This window comes from Herpailurus yagouaroundi, unplaced genomic scaffold, assembly GCF_014898765.1.
Source record: "Herpailurus yagouaroundi ecotype Mexico unplaced genomic scaffold, PumYag 246, whole genome shotgun sequence".
NCBI classification, from domain to species: domain Eukaryota; kingdom Metazoa; phylum Chordata; class Mammalia; order Carnivora; family Felidae; genus Herpailurus; species Herpailurus yagouaroundi.
In genome coordinates this window covers 7,096,047-7,114,438 of record NW_024412463.1, presented here as the reverse complement: position 1 = coordinate 7,114,438, position 18,392 = coordinate 7,096,047, and the positions used below count along the sequence as shown (strand labels likewise).

The following is an 18,392-nucleotide window of genomic DNA, read 5'->3' as shown; positions in this document are numbered from 1 at the left end:
GAACAGTTTCCTGGGCTCCTAAAGGCATCTCGGACAGCGGTCACTGTGCCTGATGGGGAAGTCGGCCCTGGTCCTGCCTCTGTCTGGGGGACTGTTCTCGGCTGTCCGCACGTCTACCCCACGTCCATAGGTCCTTCCCCGACCCCCCAAATCCACGCTTCCTTTGGCTCATGCCGGCTCGAGAGCCTGTCCCCTTTCCGAGTTCACGTCTTTGCCTCCTACCCTTGAACTCTGGGGGTTCAGCCATCCTAGGGCATCTCCTGAGCATCTCCTGCGTGTAGACCCGGACTGGGAACAGCGGCCACCGCAGGGAACGGCACAGATGGGGTCCTTGCCTTCGGGGCCTCGGTTTCCAGGGAGAGAAACAGTCAAGTAGACAAATGAGGAAGCCTGAGAGGAGTAAGGGACAGGAAGGTGGCAGACAGGACGATAGGACAGAGAGGTGGGGTGGAGGGGGGCCTTTCAGGTGGAACTTCCCTGGGGTCACTGGAGGATTCAGTGTGATAATAAGCTAAGCTCTTATCAGGGTGCCTAGCACTGGGACCCCTGGTGCATGTGATTCTTATTACTCTCCTGAAAACCGCAGTAGTGATAAAAATTAGGAACTTGGTTCTTCGGTGTAGAATCTGAGGCTCAGGGGTCTTGATTATCTAGCTCTCTGACATGAACGTTATTGGGGCCTTTCCTGTCAACCGGTCGTCGTCCCTGGCTTGAATGCTCCTGGTGACAGAGAGCTCCCTCCTCAGGGCCATCCCCTCTGTCCTGCAGTTGTGTTTGTGATGGACGTTTTGGCTTCTTTTGTTTCGGAATAAACCGTCTCTCTCTTCCCATGTTCCTACCCACATGTTACCTCCTGGAGAAAAAGCTCCTTTGGTCCTTTCGCTTGGGCCGCAGTCTGCCCTTTGAAAGAAGGCCTCTTCTTTTTAGCAATGCTTTTGCAAGGTCCTTCCTCCCCCAGCAGTAAACTCCGGAGCCCTGTTCAGGATTGAAAGTCCTCGGGCTGGAAATGAATAGTGCCCCCACCCTGTTCCTTGGCGCCCACGTGCCCCCTAAGGTCCTGTCCTGAAGCCCCTGGGAGGTGCCCCGGGGGTCTCCCGGGCTGCCATGGGTCTAACTCTACCCTCCGACCCCTGCTTCATGGCCCACACAACAGGAGCCTAGCCGTCCTGTGACCACCCGCCCCGTCCGCTCGTCACGAGGAAACTCTGGGATCAGAGCGAGCCCTTCGATTATTCCGAAAAGATGCTTCTGTGGTCATGTTTAAAAGGGGGTGGGAGGGGCGCCTGGGTGGCTCAGTCGGTGGAGCGTCCGACTTTGGCTCAGGTCACGATCTTGCGGTCTGTGGGTTCGAGCCCCGCCTCGGGCTCGGTGCTGACAGCTCGGAGCCTGGAGCCTGCTTCGGATTCTGTGTCCCCCTCTCTCCCTGCCCCTCCCCTGCTCATGCTCTGTCTCTCTCTGTCTCAAAAAAAAAAAAAAAAAAACCATTAAAAAAATAAAAGGGGGTGGGGGGAGAAGCCTTGCCTGCCGAGAGTCCTAGTGAAATACAGAGGAAATGAGCTGATGTCTGGGATTTGCTTTCAAATGATTCAAGGGTGGAGGTGGGGGGGCGGTTAGATTTGTAAGGTTTGAAATGGTCCGTCATAAAAAGTTACCAAGTGTGCTGGCTCATGTCAGAGGTCACAGGCTGGAGGCCTCTACAGGGTGCTTTCCCTTGGCATGTGCTTGGAAACCTCAAGTTTGACATAAAAACAAAGCAAGAACCAGACTCCTGGCCTGTCCCGGGCACTTGGCATATTCAACTCGCTGGCTTTGGTTGGCCGCGGTCAGCTGGCCGCGTCCGCCCTGCGGTGTGCCCCAGCCCTCACTCTTCCCTCTCGTCTGACTCCCTGCCTGCCTCGCTCATCCGGGGGCGCTTGTGTGGCCCCTTCAGGCCCGGGGCGTTGTTTGCCACCAGCCCTGGTCTCCGTGGGGTGCAGAGAATCCCACGAGCATGAAGGGCAGTAAACCTGAGCAGCCAGCCCGCCTCTGTCTTCAGTCCTCCCTTCCCGACCTTCTTTCTTGATGATGTCCAACCAAGCGTTCGCCCCGTTTTGTCCTCTTAACTGTCACTACTGACGAGGCGGGACGGTCTCGTATCGTTTAGATCTGCACCCTCCAACGCGGTAACCACATATCACACGTGGCTCTTGAGCACTTGAAATAGGGCCAGTCTGAATCAAGAGGCGTCGGGAGTCTAACATGCACCCTACGGGCGCCTGGGTGGCCCAGTCGGCTAAGTATCCGACTTCGGATCAGGCCATGATCTCTGGTGAGTTCGAGCCCCACGCTGGGCTCTCTGCTGTCAGCTCCTCTGTCCCCCTCTCTCTGCCCCTCCCCCCCTCAAAAATCAACATTACAGTACAATACGATACGCACTAGGGGTGCGCCTGGCTGGCTCAGTCAGTGTAAGCATCCAACTCTTAGTTTCAGCTCAGATCATGATCTCACGGTTTCTGGGGTCAAGCCCATGTCAGGTTCCTTGTGGAGTGTGGAGCCCCTCCTCCACTTGCATTCTCTCTCTCTCTCTCTCTCTCTCTGTGTCTCAGAACTAAAGAAAAAAAACTTAGGGGCACCTGGGTGGCTCAGTCGGTTAAGCGTCCGACTTCAACTCAGCTCGTGATCTCATGGTTTGGGGGTTCGAGCCCCGCGTCCGGCTCTGTGCTGACAGCTCGGAGCCTGGAGCCTGCTTTGGATTCTGTGTCTCCCTCTCTCTCTGCCCTTCCCCTGTTCATGCTCTGTCTCTGTCTCAAGAATAAATAAACATAGGGGCATCTGGGTGGCTCAGTTGGTTGAGTGTCCAACTTCAGCTCAGGTCATGATCTCGCGGTCTGTGAGTTCAAGCCCCACATCGGGCTCTGTGCTGACAGCTCAGAACCTGGAGCCTGGTTCAGATTCCGTGTCTCCCCCTCTCTCTGCTCCTCCCCCGCTCATGCTCTGTCTCTCTCTGACTCTCCCAAAAATAAATAAATATTTTTTAAAAAATTTTTAAAAGAAGGTGACGGACACCTGGGTGGCTAAGTCAGTTAAGTATCCGACTTCAACTCAGCTCGTGATCTCACGGTTTGTGGGTTCGAGCCCCGTGTCCGGCTCTGGGCAGACAGCTCAGAGCCCGGAGCCTGCTTCGGATTCTGTGGCTCCCTCTCTCTCTGCTCCTCCCCCGCGCATGCTCTGTCTCTCTGTCTCTCTCCTTCAAAAATAAATAAAAACGTTAAAAAAAAAAAAACACCAAAAAATAAAATGCACACTAGTTTTTGAAAACTTGGTACCCCAAAAAAGCAAAATACGTCATTAGTGATTCTTTACGGTAAGTATGTATTGCAACGATCATATTCTTGAAACCCTGGGTTAAATTAAATATATCATTTAAATGAATTGTACATGTTTCTTTTTCATCTTTTCACATGCGGCTGCTAGAACATGGGAAATTACACGTGTGCCTTGCTTTCTCTTTTTCTTGGGCAGGACAGGTGAGCCCGGGGGTCAGCCACCTTTTTCTGGACAGGGTCAGGTGGTAGATCTTTTTAACCTCGCGAGTCCTAGACTCAAGTGTGCCAGGTGCAGCCCTAGGTGCCAATAAAACTTTATTCGCAGGAACAGCTGGTGGGCAGGATTCGGCCCATTCTGTCTCCACTTGGGGCAATTTGGCCCCCCCCCCCCAGGGGACCTTTGACAGGTTCTGGAGACATTTTTGGCCATCGCGGCTGGGGGTCGAGTGCCCCTGGCCCCCCAGAGACCCCGCGAAGCCCTCCGCACTGTACAGGCAGCCCCGCGGTGGAGACCTGCCCGGCCACTCGCTTCCCAGCCATGTGCTGTGTAGACGTCGGTACTCTGGTTCCCTGCCGTGGGAAACGGGCCCTCTCAGAACCGAGCTAGTCCCGTGTCCGCCCAGGAAGCGCCGAGGGCGAGCCCCGCGCAGTCGTTTCGCCCAAGCCACGCGTGATCCTTCTAGAAACGAGGCGGCCGGGGGGGAGTGATGCGACGCGTCTCACCGCTGCCGCCGCTTGCTCGTTCCAGGTCCACTTCATCAACCCGGAGACGGTGCCCAAGCCGTGCTGTGCCCCCACGCAGCTCAACGCCATCTCTGTGCTCTACTTCGACGACAGCTCCAACGTCATCCTGAAGAAATACAGAAACATGGTCGTCCGGGCCTGTGGCTGCCACTAGTCCCTCCCCGGAGCTCAGATCCTCGGGGGCCACGTTCTTTCAGGATCCTCGGTCTCCCGCCACCCCCTGCCTTGGCAAGGCACCAGCAGACCCGCTGCCCCTCGAGAGGCCTGTCCCGCCCCCGTCCCCAACCTCAACGGTGTGGGAGCGTCAAGGAATTTGAGAGGTGAATGCCTTTTGATCAGGTTTTCACCGGCCTCCTATGGACAACATCCTACAAGCTGCTGCAGGCAAAGCCTGAAGGAAGACAATATATATATAAAGAAAAATGGCCCGGCCGCGATCATTGGCTGTGAAGTCTCTGCCGTGCACTGACTCGTTCCCAGGGGTAATTAGGAGCGCCCTTCAGCCGGGCCCCCCAGCAGCGGGAGGAAAGGGGCGCGGCGAGGCGTGGGCGCGTTGTGTCTGTGCGCAAGGAGAGTTAACACAGAAGTTCCTGTAATAAATGTCACAATAAAACGAATGAACGAAAATGGTTAGGATGTTACAGATATATTTTCCTAAACAATTTATCCCCATCTCTTGGTTTACTCTGGTTTCGTAAACAGAAGCTGTGGCTGGGGGAGGATGGGGAGACACCCCCCCACCCCCACCCCCCCGTCATTCCAGTCTGGTTTCATTCTGAGACTTGCAGAGGCCCACTGTTTATATAGACTTGCCTAAATCTAAGATTTAGCCGGGCAGGGAAACGGCAGATTTCTGCTCGCAGGACGGGGGGTGTTGACCTTGAAGGAAAAACATGTTCAGCTGGGGGTGTGTGTGTGTGTGTGTGTGTGTGTGTGTGTGTGGTGGCAGAGATTAAAATAGGCATGTGGAGTGCTGGCAGACTTTGGAACCGGTTTCCCGGCTCTCCTCACGGTAGGAAACTCGATGTGGCATACCAGAGTGGACGGGACAGCCAGCGGGACAGCACCTGTAGCGACACCTTGCACTCTAGCCAACATGGCCCCATTTAAAGGAGTGCCAAGGAAGCCCAGCTCTAGATCGGGGTGGGGTGGGCGGGGGTGCTGGCCACCGCCCCGGGGGGCTCCCCCGTTGGGCCGTAGATGGACAGCAGCGTTCTGAGGTCTGGGCTCCAACCGGGGCCCCCGGTGGCCCCTGTTGAGGGCTCTGCAAACAATCAGCTCCTTGAAGTAAGGAGCAGATGACGTGGTTTAGATCTGCTGGATGCCAATCTCAGATGGAAGGATCTAGAAGCCGCTTTGGGAGTGACGTCCTAATCGGGTGTGCCAACTCCAAGTTGCCATTTCTGATGTGGCTCTTGGTGTGAGCCTCCCTTCCCTTGGCCAGTGGGTCCCCTAAATGCTGTGCACGCAGCCACTAGCTGCCCCACAAGCCTTGGGGAGCTCTGGGCAGTCTAGAGCAGGGTTATCCAGATGAGGCTAACCCACACGAGGCTTCATCCAGATGAGGCCTGTGCCCCTGGAGTCCCGTCCAGCAAGGGATTGTTTTCTCCACCTTGGTTAAGTTGGTTCCTGGAAACACCGGAGCCCCCCTTTTTATCTTCTTTTATTTTTCTTCTTCAGTAGCTTAGGCTGCAGCCTTCACTCGGCCCGGTCAGTAGGGAAGAGTCACTGTCTTTGCTGTGCTTTGTTTTACCTGTTGGCAGATCTGGGGATTTTTGTGTGATTCGCTCTAGGTGCAAGTTTTCTGGCCACTTGTACCCCCACTGGCCTCTGGCTCGCATCGTCTGTACATTGAAACATGTAAATAGTTGTTACAAAACAAAGGAAATTATTTATGTCCATCGGAAGCTCACTTTACACCTTCTTCGGTCCCTCGTTCAGGATGATGAGTTCGCTTCCCCCCCCCCCCCACCCCCGGCCTGTTTGTTTTCTTATTTAAGACTATTTATTAACGGTCAGACCATTGTACCTTCAGCTGTTGCATAGAGCGGTCCTCAGCGAATTTTCTGTATAAATAGACAAAATAAAGAGGGTTTTTGACTTTCCAATAAAAGGAGACATTTGGTTCTGATTCTTGGGGCCGTGGATGTCGGGTTCTTTCCCTCTTAACTCCCGGACGTCGCCGCTCCCTTGGTTCACTAAGAACTCTCCGCCTTGGCCCCCACCATCAGCGCGCTGCTCGTCAGCCAGGCCCCGGGGAGAACGGGGCGCTCGTCAATACTTGGTCCAGCTGTGTGGGGCTCCAGGCAGGAGGGTGGGACCGAACCACAAATGTGAACCGGGGAGGCTCGACTACAAAGATCCTTGATTGAATTACAGTGCAGCTGTCAACAGCTGTTTCAGAGAGGCGGGGGGGGTAAATTAGCTGTGTTTACTGCTAACATAGTTTAAAGATTTAGTCATCCCAATAAAAGAGAGGCACAAGAAGGAAACAAAAAAGGCAGGCTGGGGGCGGGGGGGGGGGGGCGGGGAAGTGCACACCCAAAACTGAAGCAGCAAGGGCCCCGTCGCCAGCATTGTCCAATGCAAATTGTTTCAGTGGTTCGGGGCGGGGGGGGGGGGGAGCTGTTGGCTCTGGGCTCGAGCCGGGGAGGGACCGACCGGTGGGGGCCCGGGGGAGGCAGCCAGGGGCCCACCTCCTTGCCGTGCGTTCGGCAGCGCTCAGCCGTGCAACATCGTGGGTTCCTTTGTCACTCTCAAGTGCACCCAGAGGTCGCCTGGTGGATGTTAGGAGCCCGGCTGTTACTTGGCCAGACGGCCCGCCCTTCCCCGTTGCCTCAAACGAAACAACCGCTCCCAGCAAGTTCCAGCCCCCGGGATTTCCAAACCCTCCTGTCACTGTCCTGATGCGCAATCTAGGACTGGAACTTGTGTTCCGGTTCCAGGCCAGAGACCGGAGCCGCAAACCGGAGGGCCGGATGCGCCTGCGGACGAGCCTGACCCCCCGCCCCGCCCCCCAGCATGGTGTTGATACGTCTTCAGAAAGGGAGTCCATGGCCTTCATGGTTTTTGAAAACTAGAAGGTTGAGGGTGAGAAACACGTTCGCCAGTTCTGGTTCCTCTTGAGAAATGGGCAGACCTGCCTGCCGTGGGCCGCGTTCCTGCATGGAGACTCTCGGCTGGAGCCAAACAGCGCTCGTTAACCACAGTCCTCACTACTCCCAATCGTCTGTCTCGTTAGGCTGTTATTCATAAGGGGTGAGTGTCAGTTGCTGTTTTAATCATTGCAGATGGCTATGGATTTGTACCCACATGTCTACTAAGAGCAGGAAAGTAAAAGCCACACCTTCCGGAAGAAGCCGAGAGGCCAGTCTCAGAGCGACCTGCTGGCCCGCCTCCCCCGTCTGGCACCCCTTTGGGCTCCTGCGGGCAGGGGTGTTGTGGCCGCGGCGGCGCACGTGAGGTCATTTGCCTTCCCGGTTTCCACCCCTCTTGCTCACTTTCACCTCCGAGCGGTTTCTCATCGCCTCCTGTCCCGCCCCTGCTCTCCAAGCACCTGCCGTCAGGCACCTTTGCTCCCGCGGCGTGGCCTGAGGTCCCCGCTGGCCATGCCGAGCAGGCGCAGAGAGGTGAAGGCGTTTACTCGAAGTCCCCAGCCACCAAGTGCCGCGATCAGAATTTGAGCCCCGCAGCCTGGCCTCCACCGAGATCACCGCAGCTACGATCGCCCGGGGATGCTTGTAAAAGCGGGGTCTCTGGGCCCCCAGCCCCAACCCTCCCAAAGGCCCCCGGGGCCGTGTGTCAGTCCCCGAATCCATGCCGACTTCCTGGACCACAAAGGGCAGGCCTGGGGTCTCCCTGCCGTTTCCAAGCCGCCCGAGACCTTCCTTTGTGAGAACTCTGAGCACAACACAAAGCTTCCTCCCTGGCTGTGGCCGGCGGCCTCTCCTGCCGAGCGAGCGAGCGAGGCCTTCGCTCTGAGCCCTCCCTCGCCTGCCGGTGACGGACCGTGTGTGGGCCCTGCTGAGAGGCTGGGGGTGTTGGCCGTGGCCACTGAGGCCATCTGCTCGGAGAATCCTCACATGTACGTGTGGAGTCCTTCCCTCTGTTCAGATGTTTCGGGGAAGGTGAGCGTGTTCGTCTCCTGGAGCTGCCTGGTGACGTCACCACTGATGACGACAGTGGTGGCCGAAAACCGAAGGGTTTGCTCGCAGTTCCGAGGCCAGAAGTCAACACTCAAGGTGTCTGCAGGGCTGTGCCCTGTGCAGGGACTTCAGGGAGAGTCATTCCCAGCGTCTCCCAGCTTCTGGGGCTGCTGGCTCCCTCGGCCGGTGGCTGGGTCACCCATCGTCACATCTCTCTGTTTTCCTCTGGTCCTTCCTGGGCCTTTGGTCATTGCGTTTAGGATTCGCTGGATAATCCAGGATGATCTCATCTCAAGATCCTTAATTACATCTGCAAAGACCTTTTTTCCAAATAAGGTCACATTCGTAAGTACGAGGCATTAGGATGTGGACAAGTCTTTTTTGAGGCCACCGTTCATCCCATTACGGTGAGGTTCCTGTCTTTCTCCCACGGCCTTGTCCCCTTCTGCCCCCACGAAGTTCTGGAGCCTACCAGAACTTCCCAGCAGCCTCAGTCAGTCCCAGCCTGCCTCGTGCCATACGTGCTGCCGCTTTCTGCCCCACCCCGTGGCTGGAGAGGGGGCTGCGGGAGCCCAACCCCCGCCTCCCCCCACTTCCCGCCCTTGGCCCACGCACGACGGGAGCCACCGTCCTCCGGTGGGGCCGACGTGGCACAGGGATCCAGGAGGAGTAGGTAGACCACACACAAGGATGACCACGGCCAAGGGCAGCCAACCCGCGCTGCCCTTTGCGGGAGCGGGGATCTCTCCGAGGAAGCACGGCCTTCCTCCTCGGCCGGAAGCATTCATTGGCTCATTCGTTCATTTACTCGTTCATGGCACGCACCACCATGCACCAGCCCCGCTACGGCCACTGGAGAGGCAGGGGACGAGGCAAAGTGTCCTCACCACGAAGCCTGCATCCGGGGAGCACGAGAAACAAGTCGTAACTGGCACCGCACCGTGGCCGCGTGGACCCCTCCCCTCACGCAGAATGACGCAGATTCTGTTACGACTGGGTTGGAATGGCAAGTAAGTCAGGCTGAATCCCATTCATTTCTTACCTTCTGATTTTAAAAGACGTGAAAACACCTTGGGAGCCCCCGACAGTGCCGTGAGCCCTGGGCACTGTCCACCGTGCCTGATGGACAAGCTGGCGTGGACCGTGAGCACTTTAGTGGCGAGTAACGATGTGTATCAGGAAGGAACAGTGAGCAGGGGAAGGAAGTGAGGGGTTGGCTTAGCTTGGCTAAGCTCCTCGGACGGAGTGGTCAAGGAAGGGGTGGGCCCCCGAAGGAAGGACAGAGCAGTGGAGTGACTGCAGGGAAGAGCATCTCTGCCTCAGGGATCAGCACGTGCAAAGGCTCCGAGGCCCCAGTGGAACCTGTCCTGCCTCCTCATCTGCAGAGGCTGGAGGTGGTGAGCCCCGAAGCCCTTCACCAGGCGTTTGGGGTGAGAAGTGACACTGGTCAAATTCACCGGTGGGAGCAACTGGCAGGACACTCACTCACCTGCTCTGGGGGAAGACCACTGCTGCTTTCTTACAAATATCTGTTTGACATGGAGGAGAGTTCTCACGCCACAGAGTCAGAGGCAGTGCGTGTTGGGCAGAGGGACCTGGGGCCAGTTATTTAGTTAGCTGTGGGATCCCCGCTGTGGGCACGTCTCTACCTTCTCTGTGACCTCAGTTTCCTCCTCTGTGAGATGGTATGGTGCCCACCGAGATAATGTAGGGTGAGCATAAGCTGTACTTAACCACCACCACAACAAAACCCCCAAGTCACAGTGACTTAAACAAGATAAAAGTTTCTCATTTAAAGGAAGTCTGAAAGTCAGCTGTCCAAGGTCAGGATGGCAGTTCCACGCACCATTTGGGGTCTAGTCTCTTTCTGCCTGTCTGCCCTGTCATCATCATTCATGGCCTCCATCCTCCCAGTCCACTTCGTGGCCCAACATGGCTGCTGGAGCACCAGCCATTATATCTGTATTCTAGGCTATATGCTTCCTTCCAGTAGCCGTCCTAACGCGTAGACACAAAATATCCAGTCATCCGCCAATTAGCAAAAATACAGTCACATGGCCACACCCAGCCGCAGGGGAGACTGGAAACTATAGTCTTTGATTCTAGGTGGCAAGGTATATAGTCAAAAATCAGCAGTCAGTGTTTTATTGCTCTCAGAATTTTATGCATGTTGGAGACTGGCAACTACCTATTGGTATTAGTTTTCTCTTGCTACAGCACAATTACCCAAACTTGTTGGCTTAAATCATCACCCGTTTATTATCTTACACCTTCTGTGGGTCAGAAGTGTGGACAACGTGTAGCTAGGTTCTGGGCTCAAGACCTCACGGGGCTGTAAGCAATGTGCCAGCAGGTGCATTGTTTTTTTTTATGTGTATTTATTATGTTTATTTATTTTGAGAGAGAGAGAGAGGGAGAGTGTGAACATGGGGGAGGGGCAGAGAGAGAGGGAGAGAGAGAGAGAATCCCAAGCAGGCTCCATGCAGCCAGCGCAGAGCCCGAGGTGGGGCTCGATCTCATGAACCTCGAGATCATGACCTGAGCGGAACTCAAGAGTCAGACGCTTAACTGACCGGGCCCCCCAGGCACCCCCGCCCCCCGTGGCTCCATTCCTACCTGGAGCCGAGGCTTCTTCCAAATTCATCCTGGCTGTTGGCCAAATCCAATTCCTTGCGGTCATAGGACCGAGGTCCCCATTTTCTTCCTGGTTGTCAGCCCTGGGTCACTCTCGCCTCCTTTACAGGTGCTCCCCTCACAACACGGCCGCTTCATTCTTCAAAGCCAGCAGGAGGACCTCTCTTCTTTTAAAGATTCATCTGATGAGGTCAGACCCACCCAGGATAATCTCCCTTTGATTCGCTCCAAGTCCGTTGGTTAGGGGCCCTAACTGCACCTGCAAAATCCCTTCACCTTTGGGAGCGATCATTCTTTGCCGGGCAGAAATCTGGGGGCTATTTCAGATTTCTTCCCTCGCACATCACCTGAGCTACCCCACCACCTTGGGTTATGGAGCACGTTAGGGGTAGCACGGGCACAGAAAGTCCCTGGCAAATAGCAGGCACACGAGAGAACGATCATGGCTGTAGCTGAACACAGAGTCCTCCCAGGGAGGACGCCCCCCCCCGCCCCGATCCCATCCAGTGAGTTGAACGATTTAGGTTGTGACCTACAAGGGCCCAGAATCATTACCTGTCGTCCCCAGAGTCTTTGTAAAGTCCCTCATCACCTCAGCTACTCTCACATGTGCCCGGGAAGGATGATGGCATGACCTGTGTGGATCTTTGCAAACCACAGTGTGAGCCCTGGAGTGCTCCCTCCGGGCCAGGGACCCCGTCCGAGGCACCGAGCTCGTGCAGATCCGCGGGACAAGCCTGAGAGCCACATACGCTGACCGCCGTCCCCACTTGAACACACAGGGAGGTAGAAACCGTCACACATTTGCTGGGCCCTGCACACCTCCAGGGGGCGCTGTTTCCCGGGAGGGGTCGGGGAATACAGCACCTCCAGGGTGGGGCAGTGCGGAGGCGGCCCTGGGTCCGGGGGCCTCCGATGGCGGGACGGAGCCTCCGTCAGGGGACCCAGTCCTTCTCCGGGCTCGGCCCCGCCCTCAACGTGAAGTCTGTCCATCCCTTCCAAGGGTACTTGCAGTGACCCCTCGCAGACACGTTTCCCTCCGCCTGTGGATCGGTCCGCCCTGGCTCAGACCGCTTCAGAATCTGGCACTGGCCTCTCTTGGTCTTAGATTTGAGGAAATAAAAATAGAAGAGGGAAAACACAGAACTCGCCAAAGCCTTTCGCAGCAGCTGTTTGGACAGAGGCAGAGTGCACCTGGCCTGGGCGAGCGGCGCCCTCTCCGCCGGCCGTCTCTCAGACCCGGCGGCCAGCAGGCCCAGGAGCTGGCCCCGGAGCGGGCCCGCTCGAAGTGCCGTGACACTGAGGTGTGGCCGCCACTCTTGTCCCAGCACCGCGGGCCAACGTTTCGCGACGGTACGAGCTCTCCTCTCTCTGGCCGCGTGTCCTAAGCAGCCGCACGAGCCTCTGTGCTCGGAACGGCCCCTTGCCGATGCGAATGGGCTGTGGTCATCGTCCTGAAATCCTTCCTGCCTTTTGAGCCAGGGCCCCACCCGTGTCCTGCCGGGCTGTCCTGTGCTTGGGGACTAGGACAAAGACTTCGGGGCCAGGCCCGGGGCCCAATTCTGACTCGATACGTCTGCCATCCAGCAGGTGCGTTTTGAGCATCGACGCACTGTGGGCGGTGTTCTGGGCCCCGAGGACGCACCGTGACCGAGGGGGAGATGAGGGCCCCGTGCTCGTGGATGGTGGTGCGTCCAGGGGCACAGGGAGCAGAACAAGTAAGCAACCAAGGGAAAGGGGTGACAACGTTGAGCGTTGGGTGGGGATCGGTGCAGGGGAGTGGGGCGGGGGGCAGAGAGAAGGCACTCAAACCAGGTGAGGGGGTGTCAGAAAGGGGATGTGACAAGGGGCGCAGGCAGAGTGCACAGAAACCCCATGGCCACAGGGCCGCCCGCAGACCCCGAGGGGGGGACATGAGGCCAGTAGACGTGTGACGGGCAAACTGTGATTCTCGGCCTCGGCTGCTGCCGTTTGGGGCGGGGCACCCTGCACACTGTAGGATGTTTAGCAACATCCCTGGCCCCCATTCCTCTCCTGTCCCCCAAGTGGTGATAGCCATTAACGTCCCCAGACATTGCCCCGCGTCCCCTGGGAAGACAGTCACTCCCCGTTGAGAACCACTGATGGAGAAACGGAAGCCAGGCCAACAAGGCAGAAGCCTGGGAGCTCAGGGGAGATGTTAAGGGGCGGGGGCCCCTCCTGCCTTCTGGAAACCCCCCCGCCGTGGTGTCCACTCGGCGGATTGGTGACGGAGTCTGTGTGGCAGTGCCCGCCTCTCTGGGAGAGCCGTGAACACCTGCAGGAGGCAGTGAGGGGACAGCAGACGGCTGGACATTTATTCTAGGGGACAGTTGAAGGAAATCTGCCAGGGCGGGAGTGGCCACCGATCGAAGGACCTCGTACGCCCTACCAGGGGGAGAATCGGAGCCTCTTACGAGCTGGCGCACCTCGAGGCACCGCACAGCGACCACGGAGCTCCCTGAAGCCCCAGCTTCCTCTTCTGTGAAATGGGCACGGCGCTCACAACGTCTCAGGGACACGGGGAGCATTAAATGAGATGACGTGAGCAGAGCACTTAGCTCAAGCACCGGGCTGATCGCCGCAGCCAGAGTGATCCTGTTAAACCCGAGGTCTCTGCCCAGCACCCTCCCCGAGCCCCACCCTTCTTCGAGTCAAATCACCCCAAAGGCCCCACTGCATCTGTCCCGTCCCCGGTTTCCTGGGCTGCTGCGACAAATGACCCCTAACTCAGCGCCTTACAGCAGCACGGACGTACCCCCCACAGTCCGGGGGGTCGGGAGTCTGCCCAGGCCGCAGGAGAGGGCTGGTTCCTTCCAGAGACTGGAGGGCCCCCGCCTTTTCCAGCTCCTTCAGTGCCTCTCCTGTCGCCCCTCGGCTTGCGGCCCCTTCCGCAGCCCCAGGGCAGGAGAGTGGCGTCCTCAAATCCCCCCACGTCTTTCTCTGATCCGACTCCTCTCTCACACGGCCCCCTGTGATGATGTTGTGCTCACACAGTCCAGGACCATCCCTCTGCCTCAACGATCCTTAACCCAGCCACATCTGCCGAGTCCCTGGTGCAAGGTGGGATGGAATAAAAAATAAATATTTGGTCTTTGTCCCCGGTTCCTGGCACAGAGCTTCTAAAACCCTTGGAACTTCCTGACGGATGGGAAGAAGGGGGTTTTGAGATGTCGGCCGATTCCCAAAAGTAGCTCCCTCCAGCCACGTCTGAGTTTATGCTGAGGAGGTGACTCTTGACTGGCCAGAGGGACGCGGAGCCCTAGAGGAGGGCTGGAACTTCCAGCCCAAGTCCCTGAGCTCCAGGAGGCTGGGGACCGAGTTCATCACCACCGGCCAGTGATTTACTCAGTCCTGCGTACTTAATGGAACACCCGTTTCAAAAAACCCTGAAAAATGGGGTTTGGGGAGCTTCCTGCCTGGGGATCGTATGGGGGTGCCGGGAGGGCCAGAAGCTCTGAGCCCCTCTCCCCCCTCCCCCCCATGCTCCGCCCCAGGGATCCCTTCCATTTGGCTGTTCCTGGCTTGTGTCCTTTACGGCCGGTGCTGATAAGGAAAGTAACTTCTTGAGTTCTGTGAGCAGTTGGAGCAAGTCACCCAAGCTGAGGAGGGGTTGAGGATATCCGGGGCCCCCCCCCCCGTTTATAGCCAGTCGGTCAGAGTCCAGGTGACAACCTGGGACTTACAACGGGCGTCTGACGCAGGGGACCCCCAACCTTGGGTCTGTGCAAACTCTGGGTGGTCAGTGCCAGAATCATAGGACGTCCGGCTGGTGTCTGAAGACTTGAAGAAGGGGCTCCTCCTAGGGTCGAGGGTCGAGGGTCTCCTCCGCTTCACCATCTGGTACCAGAAGTGCTGTGGGTGAAAATAGCGGACACTAAGTGACATGTCAGCTCTGTGAGGTACGATATTCACAGAGTCCAGGGACTGGGACGTGGACATCTTTGAGGGGCCCTTATTTGGCCTCCCGCACCTCGCCCCACCCCCTGTCCCTTGATGTTCTCTGCCACGGCTTTGCATCCTCCTTGCTGTTCTCAACACCCCAAGCGTGCTCTGCCTCAGGGCCTTTGCACTGGTTCCAGCCTGTGCCAGGAATGCTGTTCCCCCAGACAGCCACAGGCTGTTCCCTCAGCTTCCGTAGACCTTCGCCCCAAGTCGCCTCGTGCGTGAGCCCTGCTCCTGGCGAGGAGTGTGGTCACTGCGGTGTCCCCAGTGCCCAGCCCATGGCTGCCCTCGCATGTTTGGTGAATACGTGTCATTGTCGTCATCAACAGGCCTGGAATCAGACGTGGGGTGTGCCCCTCGTAGCTGCACGACCTCGAGGAGGCCTTCGCCCTGGCCCTCGGCGTCCCTCCCTTTCAGATCAAGGCTGGGGTCAGGGGCCCTCGGTCGGCCTCACCCCGTGGGCACATTTGACGCCGCTTGGGGATCATCAGTGAGAAGTCTTCTCAGGTGCGCCCGGGCGTGCCAACGGAGCAGCGAACCTTCCCGCTGACTTTCATCCCAAACCCGTGGCTGTCTTCTTTGCTTCTCCCGCTCTGTGACGGGCTGGGGACGATGCATCTGCCCACGTTCTCCCAAACCGGTGGCATCACTTGAGGCAGCCGGCCGGCCGCTGAGTAGAAGATGACACAATCCCCAAGAACAGCGTGGGCGTGTGTCCGCTGGGGGTGGGGGACCGGCGGGGGGCCGAGGTGGAAAGGGTGGGGGACGGAGACGCCGGCCCCCGTCGGCTCAGAGGCCCGCACCTTGGCCCTTGACCCTCAGCGCCGCGTATCCAACTTAATTATGTTATCGAGATGCGGGACGTAGAGGGTTTGAAGTAGAGAAATTCCACGTTTGGGCCCTGACCCTCTCTAACCGAGTCCAGATCTGGGATCTCTTTATTTTAGGAGGTTTTTAGCAGAAGTGACCTCACGCGGCCCGTCCAGCCCGGGGTTGGGGAGCAGACCTTGGCCTCGGGGGGCGGGGGGGGGGTGGTGACCGCCCAGAGGTGCTGGGGAGGAGGATGGAAAGCATCGCTCTGAGCAGATTCCTTGCCCAGATGCCTTTGGGGAGGGTGGTTTCCCCAGACAAGTGCTGGCCTTTGTTCGACGCTTGCGAAGCGTGTTGACGAAGGAGAGGATGACAGATGGCTGGGTCCCATCCCATCCTGTCCTTCTGAGCGGTCCCTGAAATAACACCATTCGTGGGGCCAAGCGGAGGCCGCTTATCTTCAGAGCCGGCCTGCTGATAGTGCTGAGCGGGCCTTCTCGGAAGCCCGGGGCTGAGATGGGGCGGCGGTCGCGGGCTTAATGCGCCGCAAGGCTCTTTGCTTCCTGGCCCTCCTGGTGACCTCCCAGGGGTATAAATAGTCCAGCGGGCCGGGGGCCTGACTGTGTGGGCGTGGCGTTGATGGCGGAGTCTGGCACGCCTGGTCCGTGACCCCCACGGGGTCACGTATGCGCAGAGGCCTGCCACGGCTTCTGCCCGCGTGTCCTCAACCACAGGGGGGCCCTGGGCTCCGTGGTCTCACCCCGGACGGCCTTCCTTCCAGCCTTTGCCCAGCTGGGACGTCCTGTCCCCGCCGTGGGTTCCGACGTGCTCCCCTTCAGCGTCGTGCCCGAAGCCTCCGTCTGGCTGCCGGTTCAGCCTCCGAACGCTCCTTTGGTTCACACGGATTGTTCCCAATCTTAGATCCGGAAACGAACAAGGGCTCGGAGGAAGAGGTCGAAAACATTGCCCATCAATCCAGCCTTCTCCTCTGGCGGACAGAAAACAGGACGCACGTTTCCCTTCCACTGGTCGGGTGAGAAACGCCTGACTCGTCCCGTCCAACACACACACGACAGCCGCAAAGGCTTCATCTCTGACTCTGCACCTGGCACTGTTCCAGGAAATAGGCACGCAGCAGGCCGGGCCGTGAGAGGGATAAGGCACAGTCCACCACGTCCCCGAACCCGCAAGTGACAGCCCCCAGCCGCAGAAAGCGGTTCCGCCATCAACAGGAGAAACAGCGGCTCGGCCGGGCGTGAAGGGAGACTTACCGGGGGCATGGCGGCATCGTGGCCAGCGGTTAGGCCACCTGTTAGGACAGGTGCTGGGAGACATTTTGGCGGAGACGGGAGGACAAGGGGGGCTCACCATCGGCCCAGGCCCCCACAACCCCTTGGGCGAGGGAAACACAGTCAACGTGATGTAATCGCATTTATCCGGGGTTTGCTACTGAAGAATGACACCCGCGCAGGAAGGAGCACCAACTTTGCAAGAGTGAATATGCACCAAGTGACCCCAGAGTGAGGGCCTCTGCCCTGGGAATAAATCAAGAAATAGCATCACCCCCCCCGCCCCCTGCAAGAGGTCTCTTCCGGTACAACCCCGTCTCCTAGGGTAAACACCTGCCCAGATTCTCACCCCAAAATTGGTCTGGCTGTCAGAGAAAGGGAGGCGGACAAAGTCGAATTGATGTTTGTTCTTGTGTGTCTGGCCTCTTTCCCTGAACGTTATGTTTGTAAGATCGACCCATCTCGCTGCGTTTACCTGTAATCGGTTCATTTTCTCCGCTCTATAATATTCCATTCTGTGAATGGAGCTGATTAGTTTATCTGTTCTTCTCTGGATGGGCGTGTGGTCGTTTGGAGTTTCTGTTTGGGAAGGAGACGAAGGGTTGGGGCGCCTGGGGGGCTCAGTCGGTGGAGCGTCCGACTTCGGCTCAGGTCATGATTTTGCGGTTCGTGGGTTCGAGCCCCGCGTCGGGCTCCGTGCTGACGGCTCGGAGCCTGGAGCCCGCTTCGGATTCTGTCTCCTCTCTCTCTGCCCCTCCCCTGCTCACGCTTTGTCTTACTCTGTTTCTCAAAGATAAATAAATGTAAAAAAAGAATTAAAAGAAAAAAAAGAAGGAGATGAAGGGGTGTCTGGGTGGCTCGGTCAACGGAGCGTCCGACTCTTGATTTTGGCTCAGCTCGCGATCCCAGGATCGTGAGCCCCGCGTGGGGCTCTGGGTTGAGTGTGGAGCCTGCTTAGGATTCTCTCCCTCTGTCTCTCTCTCTCCCTCTGCCCCTCGCCCACTGTCTCTCCCAAATAAAAAAGAAAAAGGCAATAAAAAAACAAGGAGATGATGCCGGGAACATCCTTGCCTATCTGCCTCTTGGTGAACATATGCACACAAGTCAGCGAGTCTACTCCTAGGAAGGAGATCAGAGCAGCTGGGTCAGACGGGGACTTGTGCATCGTTCGCTCCAGTCGATTCCGCCCCCCTGTTGTCCAGGGTGGTCGAACACTAAGTCCCCAGCGGCAGCCTACGAGAGCTCAGACCCTCCCCAACACCTGATATGTCTGTCTTTCTCATTCTGCATACTCTGGTGGGTTGTACCATTCAATTTTGAATTTTCTGTTTTTGAGTCTATTTTTTTGAGGGGGGCGCACAGCCACAGCAAATTCTTTAGGGGCAGGGGCAGAGGTCTTACGGGCCACTGGTTGCCGACCCGAGTGCCGCGTCCAGGTGCTGATCTGGGTGTTTCCACCCGCTGTCCCGGTCCGGCCCGGAAGAGAGATGCTGTGATCGGCC

At 57.6% G+C, this 18,392-nt stretch overlaps 1 protein-coding gene across 2 annotated transcripts in view; it reads left to right on the top strand.

The window, feature by feature from the left end:
• BMP7 (bone morphogenetic protein 7) overlaps positions 1-18,392 on the top strand; it is a 166,135-nt gene that overhangs the window by 85,545 nt on the left and 62,198 nt on the right. The window contains exon 7 of one of the 2 annotated variants that reach the window (XM_040459692.1): positions 4,054-6,180. The exons of the other annotated variant lie outside the window; for it this stretch is intronic. Within the exon in view, the coding sequence (XP_040315626.1) occupies positions 4,054-4,203 (150 nt within the window). The 3' untranslated portion in view covers positions 4,204-6,180. Of the gene's footprint in view, positions 1-4,053; positions 6,181-18,392 lie in introns of those variants that run through there. 2 annotated transcript variants of the gene reach the window in all.